General features: G+C 41.8%; 1 protein-coding gene across 1 annotated transcript in view; it reads left to right on the forward strand.

Annotated features, from left to right (window-relative positions):
- The first annotated feature begins 7,482 nt into the window (after nucleotides 1-7,482).
- The window catches only part of pdlim4 (PDZ and LIM domain 4), a 65,483-nt gene continuing 48,603 nt past the window's right edge, over nucleotides 7,483-24,362 (forward strand). The window contains exons 1-2 of the mRNA XM_034684139.1: nucleotides 7,483-7,728; nucleotides 20,401-20,552. Of these exons, the coding sequence (XP_034540030.1) occupies nucleotides 7,627-7,728; nucleotides 20,401-20,552 (254 nt within the window). The 5' untranslated portion in view covers nucleotides 7,483-7,626. The remainder of the gene's footprint in view (nucleotides 7,729-20,400; nucleotides 20,553-24,362) is intronic.

Below are 24,362 nucleotides of genomic sequence, written 5' to 3' on the forward strand. Positions count from 1 at the left end.
CCAGGTCCTCGGGGACATGTCTGGGTTATAAGCGGAGAGATCATCCACTCTCCTCATCAGATTGATGTGCTGCCATCCTGACAACATTCAGCATGTTTATTAAAGGGTCTTAATACCTGGCTGCTGCCGTTACAAACAGATGGAGGAGCAGGTTCTCTCTTTACATCATGCATATGGTTATTTCATCAGCTGTTCATATAAACACAGTGATGAGGCTTCTTCTTCAGTTTGTGGGGGAATCATCCCAGAGCAGAGTCAGGTGTGTGTGTGTGTGTGTGCGTGTGTGTGTGTGTGTGTGTGTGTGTGTGTGTGTGTGTGTGTGTGTGGCTGATTGGTCCTGAGTGAGACCAGGTGTGAGGAGCTGACTCAGTGTCTCTGTAGAAACTGGACTAAGATCTTTCTCTGCAGGTTTAAAGCAGTTTGTAGTTTCTAAAGGACAGTAGTTGTTTTTTTGTGGTGTGCTCTTTTCACCCAAGTTTTTAAAAGTAAACTTGACTTACCCTTTTTAATCTAGCTTTTAATTTGGTGTAATTTAATTTTAGCCCTGGACTGCATCATTATTCTTATTATTTTAATCATCACTTTAACATTCATTTATCTTATTTATTTCCTGTATTCATCTGATCGCTAACTGACGCTAACTTATTATTATTATTATAATTATTATTATTTTTTAAATGCTTTATTTCAAGTTTTTCATTTTATAAACAAGAACATTTATTCCCTACATCCACCCATATTATCCACCCACCCTAAACCTAGAGACAAGAGAGACAAGAATGAAAAAATGAATAAATAACAGAAATAAAACAATAATAATAATAAAAGTAAATGCAGTAACAATAATAGCTAGTAAAAAAGAAACATCTATAGACTAACAAGCAAATACTTACATAATACACTAACTTTCTGTCTCTGTTGTTTTGTGAAGCACTTTGGGCTGCATGTTTATATATGTATGAAAGGTGCTTCATAAATAAAGCTGAGTTGAGTTGAGAGTTAAAGTCCCTTCGTTCGTCTTTGTGTTTCCTAAAGGAGTTTTTCCACGGTCTCCCTGAGAGTTCGCCTCGCCCTAGTTTTATTTCCATAGTTCCTTGTTCAATATTATTGTCTCTCTTCCCTTTCTCTTTTCATGGCTTGTGATATTTAAGTGATAATGTTCAGTTAGCAGGTGAGTATGGGAAATACAATCCCGACACGAAGCAGATTGAAAATGATTTATGTTTACAGTTTTTAAAAAGAGTCCCAGTGATTCCTCGTCAGTGATCGTTCCATGGTGATGGATTCTTCTCTGCCTGTTGGATTGAACATGAAGCTGACCTCATCCAGCTCTCAAAAATTCAAAGTCTTCTTTATTGTCAAATAAACTGCAGTATGCACCAGACATACAGAGGATTTGATATTACGTTTCTCTCTCAGACCCTAACAACAACAACAACAACAACAACAACAACAACAACAACAACAACAACAACAACAGATAAACAGGAAATAACTAGAAAAAGATACGCTCAAAATAAAAAGAGTAAGCTTATAAAAATAATAAAATACAGTTTAAAACAGTGCAAAAACTTTGCTGTAGTGCAATTTAAAATCAAAGTGAGTGAGTGCGTGTTCAGTCCTAAGGATGACAGACCTCAGCGTTGATTTGGGAGGGGGTCAGTGACCGGGTTAAGTCTGTGAAGGGGGCACTTTGGGAAGAGGGGGAAAAACAGGGAGAGAGCTCAGCATCCTGACTGCCTGGTGGATCAAACTGTCCCTCAGTCTGCTGGTTCTGGTTCTGGCCCAGAGGCTGCGCAGTCTACTTCCTGATGGCAACAGGCTGAAGAGGGGTTGCCTGCTATGTGCAGGGCTTTTCAGGTGAGGCAGGAAGAGTAAATGTCATCATTTGACATGACGTGTGATCAATTTGTCTCTGGCTTCAAGGGGTTTGGACCAATCAGAATCAAGCATCTTACAGAGCTGGAGGATCAGTGAGAGAGCCGGGTGATGATCGTGGTTATTCCTTTGGGATAATGTTCAGAATGCTTGACCTCCCACTCCCCTGCATCCTGACTCTTCATGCTAATGTTTCCAGTGCAGATATTTTGCATCCTTGTAAGTCAAGACATTAAGATTTAAATCCCCATGTTTTCATTCTGCCTCCTCTCTTAAATACAGTCAGTGTTTTGTTTTATTTAATTGCAGCCATACTTGGACTTGAATTTGTTGATGAGTGCAGCAGAGTGAGTGAAAGCATCTGCTGCAGCATCTCACTGAGGGATCTGAAAGACTTATTAAAGTGTGTTTCTGTCAGGAGAGGTCTGGATCTCTCTGTTAGAGAGATTTATTGGAGATTACATACGCTACCATGTGACCACATTAATAATTATTAGCCTCTATTAAGTGTCAGAGAGAGGGCCGAGGAATCAACATTTGTGCAACAGTTTAGATGACATCACTCTGAAGACGGCAGAGACGATCCAGACGGAGGCGGACAGCTCATGATTACGACATCGCTCGTCCTACCTGCTTCCCCTCAGGCTCCTCTTGGCTCACAAACTCACACACAGAGGGAAGAAGTAGAGGAAATACATTTGTGGGGACTTCACAGCAGGGGTGATGTCCGAGGATGAGCATCCAGGGAGGAGAACAGAGACATGGGAGCTCTGTAGTTTGACTTAGATTTATAAAAGCAGGCTTTGAAGAAGATCTGAACTGTCAGGTTGTTCATAAATCTCCTGTTCAGACTGCAGGCCTCTCCTCCTCTCTGGTACTCTGGTTAGTCATCCTTTGATGTCAGTAAAGGAGCAGTCTGTAAATACTGTTTACTCACACCTTCTGAAACGTGATGACTGGCTTTGTTTACACCTCTGATCGACACGCAAAGATTCCTCCTGAAACTGTGAAGCATGAAGGAAAGATTGAGAGAGGACAAGAAGGAGCTGAAGAGGCCTGTTTGTTTTTCTTCATCCATCTCTTTTGTTCTGCATTTCCCACCAACCAACTTCACCGGCTGGTCTGGGCCCAGTATGTCCACCACAATCTGGTTCTCCTCAAGGTTTCTACCTGTTCAAAAGCTTCTTCTTTCCACTGCTGTCAATGCTGATGTTGCTTTTACACCAAACGCAAATGGTTGCATTATTCGTGTACGTGAGCGCCCAAGACGCACATTTACCCAAGAGGGGAAGGGTTCCCTTCAAACGCCGCTCCAGTCTGTCGTCATCAAACGAGGTTGAGCTCGACTACATCGAATGGTGAAGAAGGTGATGCTAAAGGGGGCGGAGCTAACTTCCTAGTACAACCAATAGCTGGAATCAAGTGACAGACAAAGGTTTTCACATCTGATCAGATAGTCCTCCTCCCTCTCTGTCCTCACAGTGAGCTCCTGTTTATTCCTGATCCCATAAAACCAGGTAGAGTCACAGAGTTCAGGGAAGCTGCTCAGAGATACAATCAATGAGTCCCAGATATTCCAGATGAAGGAACCTCCACCGCTCCGTACGTCACGTCATACGCCACTAGAGGATCTGCATGCTGATTAGATATTTGCACAAACGTCCCATCAGTTCTTACTTGTGTTGGATTAATATGCTTTGGCCATATATACCTAAAAGCAGATTTCATGATTGATTATTTGCCAATTATTTGCAGAGTTGAATGTCTGTGAGTTGAATCATATTAGAAGGCATTTCAAGACATGACCATTATTCATGGGTTTCAAGTGGCGGCACACAGAATTTCCTCCTAGTTAGGAAAAAAGGGAATTCGAGATTACAGTCGAAAGTCAAATGTTGAATAATTTGAGTCTACATTTAGCTTGTATTTTATTTTGAAGGGCTGCAGCTTTCTATACCCGTCTATAACAAGGATCATGGAGCGTCTCGTGAAGTTACACTTAAAATTTCAGGAACAAGTGAATGCCCCAATCTTTCATGAATATCAGGATTTATTGATTGTGGAAAAAGCTGAGACTTCTTTCATTAAATAACTTTATTCTCACAACTTTAAGTGTTTATTTTTGTGATTTAAAGACATGTTTTGTGTATCTTGACTGTGGAGGTAATCCTCCTTCGTAGCTGTGTGCTGTAGCGACAGTATCCCAAAGATGGCGGCGACAGCAAAAAAGTCACGTGACTGAAACTCATGAATTGAAAGAATTACTATTACACTTTAAATATCAATTTTGATTGTGGATGACACACCTTGAATTTGGCACCAACATGGGCAGCAATCTCCAGCTGTGTCAGCAGGGGAGGTGAATTTCAATGACCATGACAAAACACCGTTTTAAGAAAGTTGTGTTCTATCCCTCTTTCCAGACCCAACGCGGTCTCAGCAGATGTGTGTCTAACATGAGTCTGGTCCTGCTGGAGGTTTCTGCCTGTTAAAGGAAGTTTGTCCTCTCCACTGTAACTAGCTAAATACTGTGAGGTGTAATGCTCATGGTGGATTAAGGTGGGGTCAGACTGAGTCTGATCCTGTCTTGGTGTTGGGTGTCTGTTCATAATTTGACATAGAGTGGTCTAGACCTGCTCTGTTTGTAAAAGCGTCTTGAGATAACATTTGTTGTGATTTGGCGCTGTACAAATAAAGGTTGATTGATTGATTTGACAAGAAAGTGTTTCTCTTATTTTGGTATTAAAAACCAATATTTGAGGATATTCTGACCAAATTAAAAAATGACATAAAAAAGAGACAGAGCGACTTCAGTCAGCACTCTTTGTTCCTTTAAATTAGCAGTTTATATGTTTGTAATGAAAGTGTTTGATGAATTGTATACAACACCAGACAAAACTGAGTCTAAGCTGAGTCTGAGATTTAGACTGGTGCTCGTTCAGGACTCTGGAAGTGATCCCAAATATTACCGTTCCCAGGAGGTGTGAACACGTTTATACTTATTAAACTTCCTCAATCCTGATGCTCTAATGACAACACTGGTGATGACACCAGGCCACCGTTCTCCACGCTGACTCAGACAGGTCACCGTCTGACTGACAGTGACTCAGACCTTCAGACGGAGCTCCACATGTCTGCAGACGTCTCAGAGACAGATTCCCAGGAATGTCTATGAGCTCATTCCTCTGTAGTAGAAGAGTCTCGCTCAGTGAATCACTCGGTGATCGGCTGGGGAGAAAATCAAGAAGTGGGGCAGAGAGGAAACTCCGATATCCAGCGACAGATGGGAGAGGTCATTGAGGCGTTCGAGTTACAACAGGCCGTGTGTACTGATGAAGAATCAGCCTCACATGTTTAAACTGAAGACTCTGATCAGGGAGTGTTTCCTGGAGTTATTTTAAATCCAGATTATGGAGCAGCAGGAGGAACCTTCTTACGCTTTAATTTCTTTTAGTCACACTACCAGAAATGTCTCGACAACTGTTGAAGAGACGGCCGTGAAATCAGGTTCAGTTATTGGATATCCTCCACAGGACAGACTGTAACAAGTTCAGGGAGCCTGAGGTTCCATTTTAGAAAACCGTCAAGTCAAAGTCTTTCACTGTGACCCAAATCTGTAAATTATGACAGCTGAAAATAATCAGAAAATAAACAGAATAATAATTATTATTAAAGCTGAAGATTCTTTTAAAGTATTGCTAGATAACAGATAAGTGCTAACCCTCAGTCCTTTAGCTTCCAGATAAATTAGCATGTTGATATTCTTTTAAAAGAAATGAACTCTGGAATAAAAACTTGAGGACTTTTTTTAGGAGTGTATTTAAAGAAACCAAGACATAAATCGTTCATTGAGAGAGCTAAATTCATCAGAAATCAAATCTACAATTTGTCAGCCCTTTAAAAATGTTAAAGACTGTAAAAACAGACAAATTCTTCCAATGAGAGGCACAGCTGACTTGATTCACAGGCGGGAACACTGTAGCTGTTGGCGAGGATGCGACGATTGGCCTCAAAACAGCGTTCAGAAACAGACGGGTGACGTCACGGATACCACGTCCATATTTTATACAGTCTATGATTGAATCATGTCCTTTTCAGGCTTCCCTAGCTTCCAGCTAATAGCTTGATAACATGTTAAATTGTGTGTTTTTGCTTTTGGTTTTCCATTATATGTAAATAGTTAATATAAATGTGTGATTTACTGTGCTGAAACTGAAAGCTGTAAAACATGAATAGCTTTAGCCAAAATAAGATAATTATCAATGTCAAAAAGCACTTCCTGTTTACTTTGTTTAGTGGCTGTAGGCTATAAAGGAGGGTAAAAAGCCTGAAGACCAGTGGCAGTTCTAGACCAATTTTACTGGGGGGGCCAGGCTGGGGCCAAGGGTGTTGTCAGAGGGACACATTCAACCCTGACAAAAGAGACTGAGAAGGGCGAGGACCGGCTGAGAACAAACTGGCAAAACATCAGAGCATCCCTTTATACTAGACATATATACTACTGTGTACTAGACATCAGAGCATCCCTATATACTAGACATATATACTACTGTGTACTAGACATCAGTGCATCCCTATATACTAGACATATATACTACTGTGTACTAGGCATCAGTGCATCACTATATACTAGACATATATACTACTGTGTACTAGGCATCAGTGCATCACTATATACTAGACATATATACTACTGTGTACTAAACATCAGAGCATCCCTATATACTAGACATATATACTACTGTGTACTAGACATCAGTGCATCCCTATATACTAGACATATATACTACTGTGTACTAGACATCAGTGCATCCCTTTATACTAGACATATATACTACTGTGTACTAGACATCAGTGCATCCCTTTGGCCCCTCCCCAGAACCGCCACTGCTGAAGAGAGACTGAGTAATTAAATTAAAGATGACTCTCACACGGGTACCTCTCATAAATACAGATTTATTCTGAGCTTTTAAGCCGTTTTTGTAACGTTTCTTTTATTGATAGCATCCCAGAGCAGTGATTCTCAAATGGGGGTACGTGGGAGTACTGTAAGGGGTACATGACAAATGTAAAATAATATTTAAAAAATTGCATCACAACAAAGTAAAAAGAAAAAAACGGTTTAAAAAACTTTATCAACAGCACTTATTATTTATTTAATTGAACATCAAAGAGGGCAATATTTCCATGGTGAGCATATTCATTCATAAAGTGAACAGGTGGTTGAAATGATTCTTGTTTGACAGAAATAAATCAGTGTGCTCTTTGGGTCATCAAAGGTTCCAGCTGCCTCCATCTTTAATTATTTCTATTTTGTGTCATCTTTCATTTCCATGTTATTATGACTCTGTGAAATCACATGCAAACATTTATTCATGTTATATTTTATATCCTGAACATGTTTCTCATCCATACAGGGGGGTACATGGCTGAAACTGTTTTTTAAAAAGGAACACAAGTTAAAAGAGTTTGAGAACCCTGTCCCAGAGCAGTCAGCTAAGCCCCGCCCCCTCTCAGTCTGCACAGACCGTGTGAAGCTGGGCGGGACGACGCGTCACCTGACGTCACCGCCTGCTCCTTTATTTAAAGTTGAATCAGAGGAAGAGTTCTCTCAGACGGGACAGCGTTGCCTAGCAGCTGCGCAGAGAGGACTCTTTATACTCACATCAGGATCCACCTCCGGGCTCTGTCTAATACCTGACCCCCTTCTTTAACACCGAGGATCTGTCTAATACCTGTGACTCTAACATGCCCAACATGCCCCAGACCGTGACTCTACAGGGACCCTCTCCTTGGGGGTTCCGCCTGGTGGGAGGACGGGACTTCAGCACGCCGTTAACCGTCTCCAGGGTAAGTCTCTGATCCCCTCCGTGCTAGTTCAGGGTCGGCTGTGAGTCCATTCATTCTGGTCCGGGGCGGGGACTGAGTCAGGGAGCTGTTCCTGCAGGGTCAGATACTCACCGGGTCCAGGGACAGAAAGAGAGAGAGAGGGAGAATAAAATACACTAAATTAATGAACTTTAAAGAGTTTAAATCAGACATGATGAAACAGCTTCAAGAGCATGTTTAAAACAGACACATGGGGCCATCTAATTCATGGAGGACAGAGCAGATTCTTAATGTTATTAGAATTAAGAAAAACACTTTACTGTCCAATTAAATGTTAACAGTTTGAACTCTATGTCTTTAATTTAGACTCTACTAAATTAAATAACTACTTTCTTTAAAGATACATTATAATGTTTGATCATTTTAGAGTTCAGATCATTTTTTAACATTTATTTATCTGATCTTTTTAACTTTAACTGATTTTTTCAATTTAATTTCTAGTAATTTTAATGTTTTTATTTTATTTGTATTCTTTTTTTTTTATTATTATTTGACCATTTCTGTTTTATTATGTAAAGCACTTTAGGCTTATTTATTTATTTATTATTTATTTAAAAGGAGCATGCATATTAATTAAAACTTCTGTAAATATGCCAGAGTTAGCCAAAAGGCTAGTTTACATCCATAGTCCCTTGCCAGATGTTAATAAGGCTCCATTAAAAAGATCAAGATTAAACAAAGATAAAACTGAGTAAAATAAAATCAAAATAAGAAGGTAGAGGAGAAACCAAAACACAAACAAACAAACAAACAAAAAAGAGAAGAAAAGAAAAATACAAATAGCACCATCCAATTAAAAATGACTAAAAGCTACATAAGGACATGATATGAAGGCTGAATGCTTAATGAAAGGTGCTTTATAAATACAGTTGAGATCTAGATGACAGGTGAGGATGTAAACAAGATCAACTACAGTGGTGGAAAGAAGTTTTCAGACACCCTTAAAATTTTACACAATCTCAAATATTGTCATGAAATATGTGTGGAAAAATCTTTTTTGTGTTTCAAGCATTTGACAGACATAAACAAATACAAATTATGTTTTTTTTGTTCATTGTTTACAAGAAAAACTAACAAAACTAAATTATTCACAGTCTCAATATGTCATCTCTCAAAATTGTTGGCATTAAAGTCAACATACAACAGAGATAAACCTGTCTGTGACTGGACTAAAAGAAATAGCACTTGAAGACCTAAGAGTGATTCTCAATGTAATATTTGGGGTGTCCAAAATCTTCATTCCACCACTGTGTGATTGTAGCTGAGGCAGCTGGCTGTACACCAAACAGTATGCCCCTGCCTGAGGTCTCTGCCTGTTAAAGGAAGTGTTTTCTTGCCTCTGTTCAGACCACGCTTTGCACATTTGATTGATGTTGTGTTTCTAAATATTCTCAGCAGATGTGTCTAACATGAGTCTGGTCCTGCTGGAGGTTTCTGCCTGTTAAAGGAAGTTTGTCCTTGCCACTGTAACTTGCTAAATGCTGCAAAGTGCTCTGATCATGGTGGATTAAGATGAGATCAGACTGAGTCCTGTCTGTAAGATGGGACTGGATCTGATCCGGTCTTGATGTTGGGTCTAGACTTGCTCTATTTGGAAAGAGTCTGAGGATTTGATGCTACATAACTAAAGATTGATTGCTCGGTTAATGCTCATCTTGCCGGTGGATCAAAGATATTCTTGGTATTCTCATCTCTGCGTGAACTTCCCTGACCCTCAGAATATGGGTCAGGAGTCAGTTTGCTGGCAGCGGATCTGGCAGTAGCCGATACTTCATCCCGGCCTGAGTAAACACAGCCTGGTGCTGCATGCTGCAGGGCGCACAGAGAGGAGGAGGGGGGCTGCTGACATTTGTTTTTCATCAGCGCTCATTGGTGCTGCTGAAGGATTCCAGGTGTTGTGCTCAGCTGTATCGCCGGCCCTTTAACTACAGGGCCCTCGCACTCCAAACGAGAGGTGTAATTTCTAGATTTACGGCGGGGGATTAACGACTCTGAGAGGAGCACACCAAAACCCCTGAAGGTCACCTGAAGTGCTCTCTGTCGTCTGATCCTGCAGCCCTGAAGAGAGCTCTGATGAAGTTGTGACTGGCAGTGTGTGCTAACCATAGACTGTAAATAAAAAGGTGCTAACTCAAACGTTCTGACACTTTTATTCCTGCAGGTTTTTAAGTTATACAACATAAAACACTCACATGCACGCTTGGAAACGTTGCTTCTCTGTATCACAGCTTCAGAAACACATTTCTCTGTGTTTGAATCTGCTGAGTTCAGAGTATTTAAAACAGACTAGAAAAGGAAAACTGCACCAGAACCTGTTGCAACTCTCTGGAGCTTAAAGTCCAAATATCAGAGTTCTGCTTCAGGGCATCTTCTTTTTCTGGGTCACACATTTCTTATTCTTCAATAATTTGTTAAGCATGCATGTCGTGGTTTCATTCTGCAATTTCTGAATATTTCCAGCTCGGTCTGATCCGTGCACGCTTGAACCACAGCCAGAGTGAAACCCACGGCGTGCACGGGGAAGTCGTTTTGCATTCTGAACATTGCGTAACACGATAATGACGGCGTGGATTAATTACAGGTTGCACTTAATAAACAGTTACTGCACAGAGTGAAACAAGGAGTGGATTAAAAAGCAGCTCTTGGTTTCTTGCAGGAGTGAAAATGAGTCCTAAATCTTGGCGTGCAAATTAGAGAAGGAAGCAGCTGGTGAGATGCAAGCATATTTAGTAAAATATGTAATGTCAGAGGCATAAAACACGGCCTTCTGGCAGGGAGGGCCGTCATTATACCTCCTAACGACTTCTCTGTGCTTCTACCCTCCATTACAGAGCAGTCGGATGTCCAATTGACGTCACACGCTCTGAAACATCCGCTGACAGAACAAAATGTGTTTTATTTGCAGGACTTGGTAATTGTTTTATCCTGGTGTGTCTAATACGCCGGCGTGCCAGAGGGAATAAATCAAACTTTGATTGCAGAAGGAGAAATTGTGGGAGAGGAATCTTCTCGCGTCACCTCATGGGAACCGGTTCCTCTCTGAGTTTGTGACACGGCGTGATTCACGGCCGCTGACAGACTTTAGTATCTCCTTAACTTGCTATTCATCACACGCTCGCTACATTCTTCCAGTACAGTGCGAGCCCAAGAGGACGATTTCAACGTGTCGAATAACATCGCAGAGAGAGAGAGAGATGGAGGGAGAGGAGCTGTGTCAGAGGAGGGTTGTTTATAGGCCTTTTTCAACCGGAGGGACTACGTGTGTTTCAACCGGTGGACCCAGGGTCTAAATTTAGTTCAGGAGTAGATAATCTCCCCCCTAAAAAGCCCCTACTAGGGGGGTAGTACTTTAAAGGTCCTGGGACTTTCGGGGGGCGGAGCCTGCAATGCTGAACGTGTCTGATTGGTAGATCAACCTCAGTGTTTTTATTCCTCCCTCCGTCCACAATAACATCACACACATCTGTGATTCTCTTGATTTCTCTTTCTTTCATTAGTTTTTATTTGTTCTTTTTTGTATGTGTACAAAAAAATTTTTTGTCAAAAATTTCTTTTGTCAAAATAATTTTCGAAAAAGAAATTTCTCAAAAAAAAAATTGTCCAAAAAAAAAATTGTCAAAAAAAATGTCAAAAAAAAAATTCTCAAAAAAGTTTTTGTCAAAAAAAAAATTTCTCAATTTTTTTTTGTCAATTTTTTTTCAAAAATTTTGTTTCAAATTTTTTTCTCAAAATTTTTTTGTTCGAATTTTTTTTTCAAAATTTTTTGTTCGAATTTTTTTTTCAAATTTTTTGTTTTTTTCAATTTTCCAAAAACAATTCACAGTCATTGTTTTTTTCATCTGTGATTCTCTTGATTTCTCTTTCTTTCATTAGTTTTTATTTGTTCTATCTTGTTTGTATGTGTGTGTACTTTTCAAAAGAAGAAGCTGTGATTCTCTTGATTTAGCAGCTTGTAACAGTAGTCTTCTCTCAGCCCACCGTGAATGCGTCTCTCCTCCCGGTGTTCCGGTTTTAAAAGTGACCCTGTAAACTGGAGACCTTCAGCTGAACGTGTCAGTATTTGTGGAGTTTACACAGCTGTTGAAACACAGAGGGAGTTCCTGGGAATGCAAACTGGTTTAGTTTTTATTAAGATTTCAAAATATCCTCATCAGATATTTAATGATGGTCTAAAGAAGTTTATGAGGGATGCATCCGGCTGAGAGTCTCCAGTTAACAGGGTCGCTGTTTAAACCAAAACACCGGCCGATCTCTGCGATCACGGCTTTTTGAGTTCAAAAGGATTTTAAAGCCGTGTTGAAACGTCTTTGCTACTCGCGCTTATCTCCTCTCACGTGTTGATTCAGTGAATCCATCTGTGATGAAATATAGCACCATCTAAAACAGACCAGCTGAGTCTCTTCATGCTAACAGGCTAACTGTTGTGTTGCTCAGAATGATACCTGCCTGTCCGTCTGCTTCTATGGTGTCATCTGTGATGAATGGCATTCCTCTTTGTGTTACTGCCCTCTACTGGTCTGGTGGTGTAGTGCATTTACTTTTTTTTTCTCCATACGTCACTGGCCTGATTTGTACAATCTACCCGTGACTTCAGCCTGCGGTCGAAACACAGACAACAATGGGGGACCAGGAACCTTTTAGTTCAGGGGAAAGTAGTTCTGGGTACTAAAAGACCCCGGAGCTCTTGGTCGAAATGCCTCGTCTGAACGCCGAGCTCGCAGAGTTTCACAGTATTTAACACGATACTTCGACTTTGCATGACTGATGGATCCTCAGTCCCTCTCTCTCTGCAGATGTATGAACGTAGATGTCATGAAACACCTGCAGTTTGAGCTGTAAATACCAGAAAACAGGTTCTGATGGCACCAGCTGCTTCTTCGCTTAAGGTGATAAAGTCCCGGGTTAAGCCCATTAGTCTCCTGCCAGCCGGCTCACCCTCACCCTGTGTGTGTGTGTGCGTGTGTGTGTGTGTGTGTGTGTGTGTGTGTGCATGCTCTGGTAGGCTGTTGTTGTGTTAATAAGAGAGGGCAGAATCATAAAGAGCCTGATGTCACTGCAGAAGCATGTAGAGAGGACGTGTCGAGGACAGCGGCTGAGGTTGAAGCCTCTCTGTGAATCGTGGTCCGGGCAGAAGGTGACGCAGGACTCTCGTTAGTCCTGCTGGTCGCCCGTCTGAGCAGGAATTCACGACTCGGCGTTAAATCATGACGTGAGCGCTGTCCAGGTTTCTTGTCCTGCACCTTTCTGCTGCAGCCTGATGCATGATGGGAAATGATGTGAGCAACTTTCACACAAGTGGTTTTAATATGTGGAGGTTTGTTTTTGCAGAGGCCATACTCTTGTTTTTTTAAACTGTTGATTGATAAATTATGAAGCTCATGAAGCATTTGAAAGTTCACAACCTGATTCAGCTTTTCAGACTTTCACACATCAAGTCTACTGACTGGTTCAAACTGTTTGTAGCACATTGATCAGACAGTCTGAGATCAGTTGTTGCTTCTTTTATTGACAATGTGTGGGATCAATGTCCAACTCAGGATATCTGAGAGCACTTCCTGTCCATGCAGCAGGAAGGTGAAACCTCCAACTGAATTTCCAGAGCTCATGTTATTGAGATACTTGAATCACAGCTTGAATTATGAGCAAATAAAACTGTGATTGCATCAGCGTCTTTGCATCTCACAGACAGGACGTTCTCCCTGTGCTCGTTGTCATGTTGATGTTTACTGTCCAGGCAGGTTAGAGTTATTGATGCAGTCTGAGCTGCATCTCCACAACACGCTGAGCAGAAGATAACAGATGGTGCTCTCTCCAAGAATTTCCTGTTGTCAGTGAGGCTGTGGAGTTCCTGAGACGTGGAGGAACAATGAGTTTGTTTTTCCTGCTCTTGTGGATCTCTGATGTTTGAAAGTGACTCTCTGATTAACGAGAAGTGGAAACTTTGAGAGTGGCGTGAAGATAAGTCAGGAATAGAGTCACTTTGGTGCGTAATAATCCCCGTTTATAGACGGATTCATGTGGAAAAACATCCTTTGTGACATTTTTAAAGAGAGCTCTGCAGAGTTTGTGTTCCAGAGTATCTCAAACATGATCCTTGTGACGCTCTTCTGATCTTGTGGATCACATTAAAGCATAACTGTGTGTTTGAGAGTCACAGTGAAGCCTTCAGAGAAAATGAGAGTTATTACTAATCTGATTACAAACCAGATTAAAAGGGATTGACACACTTTCTGATGACTAACATTGAGTCTGCATGTGACTCTTCCCTCGTGCCCTGGTTGAACTCTGCATGTTTAATCATCAGCTCTGCTCCTGGCAGGTTCACAGTCTTTGTCTGAGTGTTGTAATCACACACGAGTCAGAACCCTCACACCGCCCTGCTGTGAAATGGATTTCCTCCGTCACCAAGGTCATAACCACGGTTCTTATCAGAGGCCCGGCGAGCAAACAAAAGGCGTCCGACACGTTGCCGGGAATTATTGTGTGTGTTGATAATACGACTCAGTCAGTCAGCGCTCCTCCTTCTGTTCTGCAGAGAGCGTCACTGAGGAATTCAAGCTTTGGAAATATGTGAGCGTGATGGAGTCTCTTTATGTAACGCTCATAAATAACCGACCTGTGACTGTTTATGTGACAACACGTCTGAGTCACTGCTGGTGGAGATTTATACAGGTTTGAGATCCTGGCTGTGTTTTATGATAAAGTCCTTGAACTAAGAGAAATGAAGCCGATGCAGAAGTGTTAAAAACTGCAGTTCCTCAAGCGTCCACTAGAGGCTGACTGCAGAAACACAGGAAACCACATACACACCCATTCAAAGAAGACGATCTTTACAACAGAAATAAACATGTTTACAGCCTGGTTCAAAAAACTGTTTAAGTCTGAAAATCTAATTTCTCTTAATTTTTTATAACTCTTTATTTTTGAAGAGTTTTGCCCAAATAAGGGCGTGGCTGACTTGATTGACAGGCGGGAACACTGTAGCTGTTAGCGAGGAGGCTAAAGGCCCACCTCTTTACCTCACACTAAGTTTGGATGAGTTCAGCCTTTCCAATATGGCACCCGCTGACAATCAACTTCAAAACAGTGTCTATGGATGCTACCTAGCTAGCTCTCTCCACCTACACCCGCTGCGTTACAGTGGTTCTGTTTGAGACGACAAGTGAAGAGAACAATATTTGCAGAAGATGGTTATAAACAAAACCAAAGACACTTTAAAGCTGCTGTTGGAAGGAATGGTGTAAAAATGTTCCTTTTTTGTCTGCTGGGTTTGGAGAAAAGGTCATAATACCCATCTGTACTCATCGGTAAGTGGAGTAATTTGAGATTATGGAGAAATCTCTGTGTTTTCCAATGACTATATATAAATCAATGTTATTATTCCCCTCGTTCCCGTTATGACGGACCAATCACAGCTAATCTCCAATCCTCTGCCCTGATTGGTTGAGTGGAGGCCCCACTATGTTGCCCTGATTAGCTGGGAAGCCACTACTTCCTCATAGAACGAAGTCTCTCTCCAAACTGACGTTTATATCACGACTACCAACAGCAGCTTTAATTGACTGGTGCGTATTGGACTGTGGGTGCAGCACCAAAAAGTTCAATATATTAAGACTTGCATCCCTACTAGCTAGCTAGCCTAAGCCTCTTTGTTCAAGCTAACTTAGCTAACAAGATTTTGTAAGCAAAAGTTTTCAAATCACTGTGTAAAAAAACAAAAAACTTGACTATGGCTCCCACCGACGATCAAATTCAAAACAGGGCTTCATGAACAGACGGGTGACGTCATGGAGACTACGTCCATTTATCATACAGGATATGATCCGATCGTATCGGGGGTTTTGTCGTATTATACTGTATCCTATCTGGTCCTGTCTTGTCTTATCGTACCGTGTCATATTGTAGCTTAACCTTTAAAAATAAACAAATGTCACATCTTTGAACCCTGCTGCTGTCATCACCTCCGCTCATGGTTCAAGTTTCTTTGTAGAGATCTCTAACCTAAAGTTTCTCTCACCTCAGATTCAGATTCAGAATACCTTATGAGTCCCAGAAGGGCAATTCAGTTTTAGACTCAACCTGTCCATAGCACAAAATATACACCTGCTCTGCTCCTTCATCATATTGATGGACAGGATCCAAGATGTAAACGTCTGTAGCCTGATGATTTAGCATGCTAACCGAAGCTAACAGTTTCCCCTCACCTTACAGTCTGTGGTGTCAACAAACAGAAGCAAAATGTGTCTGAACTCTTCTCTGTGGATTGATTTGACATGATGTGAGATCAGTTTGTCTCTGGTGTTGCTCATGTTAGTGAAAGTTAATAACTGTAGTCAAGGGGTTCGGACCAATCAGGATCAAGCATCTTACACAGCCTGAGGATCAGGAGGAGAGCCGGGTGATAAGTCATATTAATGTTAGTATTCTAGAGTCCTGCTGAACCTGTTCACAGACTCTAAGAAGGACTCTCATGTTTACATCACCGTCCAGATAAAACAGAGAGTCAGATTACAGCGACCAGAACAATGATGACACGACAGGAAACTTTGCCCCCAGGCTGATGTCACCCTCAAGTGAAAGTGTTGATGCAGCTTAATCAGAGCACTACACAAACATTCACACACACACACACACACACACACACACACACACACACACACACACACACACACACACACACACACACACACACACACACACACACACTGTGCCCACTGTGAAACCACACATTCATCAGGCCTCAGCGTGCCTCATGATGACTCTGTGCGACATCAGGCTGTCATTTTCTAACCGCTCTCTCTGTTAGTAATTAAGCAGTCAGTGTTTGTGGAGCGTCCCAGGATGGAAACAGAGCGAGTGTTTAGATTTCACAACGAGTGGTGAAGTTTGTTTCTGCATCGTCACCACCGAACAGCGGTCTCACTTCACAGAGCATGACTTTAATGTTGATTCTTTATTCAAGGACGTTTGTGAAGAGGTGGCATCATTTCACCGGCTTCATTAAACTCTGATTTAGTCAGAGTTGTAAAAGTAGATCCGTTTCCCCTCCCTGATCATCAGCTGGGAGTGATATCTGAGATATCTGAGCTGAGAATAGGATTAAATTCACACCACATGATCCTGAGGAACTCTTTCTACTGAAGTGGGATCGTTTGGTGAAATTTATTGAGCAGCGGTTTATAAACTACTCCTCATTGTTCACAACAGTTCTGTTTCCACTGAGTGAGTCACAGCCGCTCAGAAGATGACACTTATTAAACACAGACACACACACACACACACACACACACACCCTGTTTGTTGTCAGGCATTTATTTTGGGATTAGATAATCCTGTTTGTGATTCGGCCAACAAATTAAACACTGAGCAGCAGATCACTGAGAGGCAGATCACTGAGCAGCAGATCACTGAGCAGCAGATCACTGAGAGGCAGATCACTGAGAGTCAGATCACTGAGCAGCAGATCACTGAGCAGCAGATCACTGAGCAGCAGATCACTGAGCAGCAGATCACTGAGAGGCAGATCACTGAGAGGCAGATCACTGAGCAGCAGATCACTGAGAGGCAGATCACTGAGCAGCAGATCACTGAGAGGCAGATCACTGAGCAGCAGATCACTGAGCGTGTGCTATGGCTACCTGAAGATCTCTAAGGGTGAAAGGACAGATATTAAGACTTAGGGCAACACCACAACAAAAAAAGGGTGTTTATTATTATTATTATTATTATTATTATTATTATTATTATTATTATTATTATTATTATTATTATTATTATTATTATTATTATTATTATTTTGTATTACTATTTCTTAAATCATCTCTATTTTGTATTATTGTTAGTATTTTAATTATTATTATTTTTTAACTATTTTTATTATCTAGCTACTAATTTGTATTTCTTTTTTATTGCTTTTATTTATCTTTGATTATAATTTGTACCTCTTTATTGTCTAAATATTTTTTAGTTTTATTTCTGAAAATAGCTAATAATCATATTAATAAAAATAAAAGACTAAAAATAATTATAAAACATTTAAGGGGCCAGGTCTCCCTTAAAAAAAAAATTTGGATCTCAATGTGACCAACCTGTTTGAATTAAATAAATTAATGAATAAATAAATAAATAAATAAATAAATAATGTACTTATTTTTGAACTATTTCCCCTTTGTTTATTTATATATATTTTATTGCATTAATCTTTAATTCCAAATTAATTTCAGTTTGATATTTATTCATTATCTATTTTATTTAATTTAGATTTTTTGCAATCACATTAAAGCACTTTTAATTGCATTGAAAGGTGCTCTATAAATAAAGCTGCCAATTACAGCCTCCTTTAAAACAAGGGTTTTTTTTAAATATTTTTTATTATCTAACTACTAATTTTTATTCCTATTTTTAGTGATTTTATTTATCTTTGACTTTTATTTATTTTTTTTACCCTTTTTATTGTCTTAACTATTTTTAATTTCATCTTTAAATTCTTTCTATTTAAAATATTTCTCTTTATTGTTTATTTATATACATTTTATTGCCTCAGTCTCTAAATCCATTTCTGTTTATATTTAGTCAATACATATATATATATATATATTTTTTATTACTGTAAATCTCTTTGAGTTGATTTGATTTAAATGAAAGGTGTTCTATAAATGAAGCTTGATTGATTTAAATCTTTACATTGAAGTCTTGAAATCACACGACACCTGCAGTGTATCAGATTGTGTGTGAACCTCGTCGCTCTACGTCGTCTTTAGAGTTCATTACAGACGGGAGTGTGTGTTCTGTTCTCCAGTCATGACATTGTGGCATACCAAAATGTGTGTGTGTGTGTGTGTGTGTGTGTGTGTGTGTGTGTGTGTGTTAGTGTATGTGTGTGTGTTAGTGTGTTAGTGTGTGTGATGATTCATGCACTGCTACTCATGGCCTTGCCCTGAGGCGATATAACTCACTCACTCTTTGTGTCCGTCGGGGCGCATGAACTTTGGTGCACTGTGACACAGCTGAAGCGCAGAGCCAAGACACACACACACACACACACACACACACACACACACACACACACACACACACACACACACACACACACACACACACACACTCTCTCTTTCCAGGGAGGTTGTTTTGAAAGGCGAGGGTAAACTTTAACCTCCAGTTTTGTAATCGTCAACAAATTCCTGACTGAATAAGAATCTGTTTCCTTCCCATGGAGAGGAACGTCTCTTTTGAAATCACCTCCTCTGTTGTTGTTGTTGTTGTTGTTGTTTACATTTCTTAGGTCACACATGCGTGGTCGTTTTGTGTGTGTGTGTGTGTCAGGACTCACCTGAATCATGAGTATTTGCAAGTATTGGTACTTTCCCTGGAGACACACACACACACAAGTTTACACACGCACACACACACTCTCAGTTCACACACACTCTCAGTTTACCGGAACTGAGTCAGGAACATCGGGCGGTCAGAGGCCGTAAATTATGAATTCCACAGTTGAAGCACACGACTCAGCGGTTAGTGCTTCATGAAGCGTGAACTTGTGTGCCTTTGCTCTTAAAGAGTTCCTCTGAGTGAACCGGACCGCTGCAGACCGCCCCCCCTCCCTCCCTCCTTCATCAGTCTCCTGATTCTGTCCATTAAGCTCATTTATCTTGGATAGATTACTAATGTCTGAAAGTTATTATTTAACACAAGGTCAACACAACCGAACTCTTTCCCGTGGATTGATTTGACATGACGTGTGATCAGTTTGCCTCTGGTGTTGCTCATGTTAGTGAAAGTTAATAACTGTAGTCAAGGGGTTTTGACCAATCAGAATCAAGCATCTCACACAGCTGGTAGATCAGTGAGAGAGCTGGGTAATGAGTTGATGTTAACCTGAACGGCGCTCTGCTCTCCTCACGTTTGACGACTGGAAACCTCAAACTAAAGGACAGATGTGTTAAAGCATGACGGCACACGAGGAGCGGAGACAAGACGACAGCTGTTCACATTTTTGATTCATCTCAAGTCAGGAGTGTTTCCCTCTGCAGATGGCGTCCATATGACAGTGACGGTTTCTCTGGAAGTCTTATAATGGAGGATTTAACCGGTATTTATGACACCACGCGAGCAGACGGGGACATGTCTGTGTGTGTGCAGTAATAGAAAATTGTTATCATGTGTTACTACGTGTGTGTGAGGGTCCACCCTCCCCCGCCTGCCTCCGAGGGGCTCAGATGTCAGCGGGTCCACGTGTGTTTTTGGTGTGAGGGATTACAGAGAGGAACCTGCTCACTGTCCAGCAGCTCAACCGTAATCCTGAGAATGAAAGCGATGTGGACGAATGTTTTACACCATGAAAACGTTTGAATCAGAACAAGTGAGGGATAGTTACTGAGCAGATGTTTGTGAAGCTGCAGAGGAGCTCTCTCTTGGAATCATCTCAGAAGCAGAGCTGTTAAAGTGTTCAAACATTCACCCTCTCGTTTCTGGCGTTTAGAAACGTAAACCTTGAGCTCTGCCCGAATCAACAGGTCATAAATGAGCTGCTTTGTTGAATCTGGACTCAGTGTTGACACCACTCTTTTCTTTCTTTCCTGTGTGCGCTTGGATCCGTGTGTGTGTGTGTGTGTGTGTGAATGTTATCTGTAGGTAACACCAGGCAGCAAGGCGGCCCAAGGTGACCTGTGTCCAGGCGACACCATCCTGGCTATCAACGGAGACAGCACGGAGCAGATGACGCACATGGAGGCTCAGAACAGGATCAAGAACTGCACTGTGCAGCTCTCCCTCCACATCAGCAGGTATTTAAACACAGAGCAGAGAAACGACGGCACCGCACACCAAAACACAGTTCAGGGGGGTCAGGTTTTAGGGACAGAAGTCTCCTGTGGTCGAGTTTGAGGGAAGTTAAAGTCACCGGATACCAAGTCATGACGGTGCTCTGGATGAAACTGATTTTACGTCAACTATGACACCTCCTCTGTCCATCAATCAATCTTTATTTATACACCGACAAATCCCAACAAACCTTACCTGAAGACTCTTTCCAAACAGAACAGGTCTAAGGCAGAAACCTCCAGCAGGACCAGACTCATGTTAGACACACATCTGCTGAGACCGTGTTGGAGAGAGGGATAGAGGGAGATGAAGAGAGAGAGAGATGATAGTGGGGAGACAGATAGTAGTAGTTGTAGCAGCTGGAGTCTGGACCACGTCCACAGCAGCAGAGATCCAGAGGAACCTACGAGACAAGGGAGCTCAGGGACTCCAGAAAGGTCTAAGAAAAGAGAAAAGAGAGGGAGACCAGAAGAAAGAAAAAGAGGAGAATAAAGGGTGAAGGAAAGGACGGGATAAGAAAAGGAGACATAAAGGATGAAGAAACATGGAAATAAAGAAGGAATGAAAGGAAAGAGGAATGGAAGAAAGAAAGAAGGACAGCAGGAAAGAAAGCAGGGAAGAAGGAATGAAAGAGAGAAAGAAAGAAAGAAAGAAAGAAAGAAAGAAAGAAAGAAAGAAAGAAAGAAAGAGAGGATGAATAACAGACCCCAAAAAAGGAATCTACAGCAGATATCCAGATGAACCTACGAGACAAGGGAGCTCAGGGACTCCAGAAAGGTCTAAGAAAAGAGAGAAGAGAGGGAGACCAGAAGAAAGAAAAAGAGGAGAAGAAATGGGGAAGGAAAGGATAGAGGGAAAGGACGGGATAAGAAAAGGAGACATAAAGGATGAAGAAACATGGAAAGAACAAAGAGAGAAAGAAAGGAAAAAGGAATCAAAGAAAGAAAGAAAGAAAGAAGGACAGCAGGAAAGAAGGAATGAATGAAAGAAAGAAAAAAAGAAAGAAAGAACGAAGGAATGAATGAATGAAAGAAAGAATGAAGGAAAGAAGGAATGAAAGAAAGAAAGAAAGAAAGAAAGGATGAATAACAGACCCCAAAAAAGGAATCTACAGCAGAGATCCAGAGGAACCTACGAGACAAGGGAGCTCAGGGACTCCAGAAAGGTCTATGGTTAGTAACTTTTCTAGGATCTACCTGAATAACACTCCTTAATCTCTGACTGAAAGCTTGAAGTAGTTGCAATGCATTGTGGGTAACGTAGGCTTATCGTTTTTGAATGCATAAATGAAAACACCTCTCAGGTTCTGCAGCCTGTGACCTTGGAGGCTCATGTTGGTGACGGGTGACTGGTTCAGACTAACAGGAACATAAGACATGTTGGATTAGTCACTCCCTCGCTCCTCAGCTCCTCGTTTTGCTCCCTAATTGAAACACGTTAAAGAACCTGACTGATTTTATGACTCACATCCGTCACGGCTCCTCGTCCTGGAAAACATCTTGTTTCTATTCAGAGTGAGTCCGCTCAGCTCGGCTCAGCGGAGTCACCGCGATGGACGACAGGTTTATGACACCTTAAAGGATGGACTCACTGCGCCTATAGAGCGCCCTCAGAGTCAATGAGGCGTGTTCAAACAGTGACTCACACACTGACCTTTATAAACCGACTTCACACGGCGACATGAGGAATGTTTCCAGATCACGAGATGGAAAACATCTTCCCCTCTCTGTCGACCTGTGAGGATGGAATATTTGACTTTCAGCAGAGGACAGGAGGACCGAGTGTCTGTCAACATCTCCAAAATCATCCGTCTGAAGAGTGACTGACGCAGAGGGACGGAGGGGCGCGGAGCGTGGAGGGTGATGGGAGATTACTGAGGAAAAACTGAAATGCCATCCGCTCCCCACATCTCTATTAGACGGTTTCTCTGGGCTGCAGGAGGACTGGAAAGTGCGTAGAGAATCTGGCGTCCTCTGTGTGGTTTCAGCCTCAGATACAATGTGCCAACTGGTGCTTCAGCTCTCTCCTTTTAGGGCAGCAGGACTCTCAGGCTCCCTCCTGTAACGCCTCAGGATGGGACACTGACATGCAGATGCGGTGAACAGAAGAATCCCTCTCTGTGAAACCGAACCTGTCAGAGAGCCTCACAAATGTAGCCGGGGAAGCACTTCTCTCTCCCTCTCCCTCTCTCTCTCTCTCTCTCTCTCTCCCTCTCCCTCCCTCTCTCTCTCTGTCTGCACTGTGTTTGTGTTTTATGTACGCAGTCTAGCATGCAACATCGCTCCTTCTCCCTCAGGGTGCACGAGAAGCCGTCCACCATATATCAGGCTGTGCAGCTGAGCGTTAAGTGGTTTGTCCACAAAGGGATAGTAAATTTATTTAAGGATACATAAAGTAGTATTCAGAGCAGAGATCAGGGGAGCTCCCTCTGCAGCTGCAGGAGCAGAAACAACACTCCCACATGTAAACTACTTCCATCCCTGTGAGCCCACATTCAGGTTTAAGAAGCTGTGCAAACAAATCCCAACAAACCTTCTCCTCAGACTCTTTCCAAACAGAGCAGGTCTAGACTGTAGTCTCTGTTCTATTCAAGACCGGATCAGATCCAGTCCCATCTTCCAGACAGGACTCAGTCTGATCTCATCTTAATCCACCATGAGCAGAGCACTTTGCAGCATTTAGCAAGTTACAGTGGCAAGGACAAACTTCCTTTAACAGGCAGAAACCTCCAGCAGGACCAGACTCATGTTAGACACACATCTGCTGAGACCGTGTTGGAGAGAGGGATAGAGGGAGATGAAGAGAGAGAGAGAGATGATAGTGGGGAGACGGATAGTAGTAGTTGTAGCAGCTGGAGTCTGGCACGTCCACAGCAGCAGAGATCCAGAGGAACCTACGAGACAAGGGAGCTCAGGGACTCCAGAAAGGTCTAAGAAGAGAGAGAAGAGAGGGAGACCAGAAGAAAGAAAAAGAGGAGAATAAATGGTGAAGGAAAGGAGGGGATAAGAAAAGAAAGAAAGAAAGAAAGAAAGGATAAATAACAGACCCCAAAAAAGGAATCTACTGCAGAGATCCAGAGGAACCTACGAGACAAGGGAGCTCAGGGACTCCAGAAAGGTCTATGGTTAGTAACTTTAATGGGACAGGAAGAGTTAAAGTGAGAGAGAGGGAAAGACAGGATCCCAGTGTGTCAGTCTAAGCCTATAGCAGGAGAACTAAGACCTGGTCCAAGCCTGATCCAGCTCTAACTATAAGCTTTATCAAAAAGGAAAGTTTGAAGCCTACTCTTAAAAGTAGAGAGGGTGTCTGCCTCCCGGACCCTGACTGGTAGATGATTCCAAAGGAGAGGGGCCTGATAACTGAAGGCTCTACCTCCCATACTACTTTTAGAGACTTTAGGTACGATGAGCAGGCCTGCATGTTGGGAGTGATTTAATTCAAACTAAACGTCTGGGCGGTTTCGTTTTTCATCAATCTTTTCTCATTTTTAATTTTAAGTGAGGAGATAGGGACCGAGGAGAGGCAGGCTGAGGCCAGCTGCTGGTATGTGACCTTTACAGAGTATATTGGTTAAATAATTACTGGCTGACCTGCTGCTGCTGGACAGGAGGAGGGTAAGGTATGCAGCTCCGGCTCCAGGGAAGAGATATGAATGAGCTGCTGGTTGAAGAGAAGGCAGAAGTAAAGCAGCAGAGGTCAAAGTGTCACAGCTTTTTCTTGGAAATCCGATGTGAGGTAATGATTATGTGGCCAGAAAAACAACACAGATGACA

The sequence above is a fragment of the Notolabrus celidotus genome, chromosome 5 (genome assembly GCF_009762535.1).
Source record: "Notolabrus celidotus isolate fNotCel1 chromosome 5, fNotCel1.pri, whole genome shotgun sequence".
Lineage (NCBI taxonomy): Eukaryota > Metazoa > Chordata > Actinopteri > Labriformes > Labridae > Notolabrus > Notolabrus celidotus.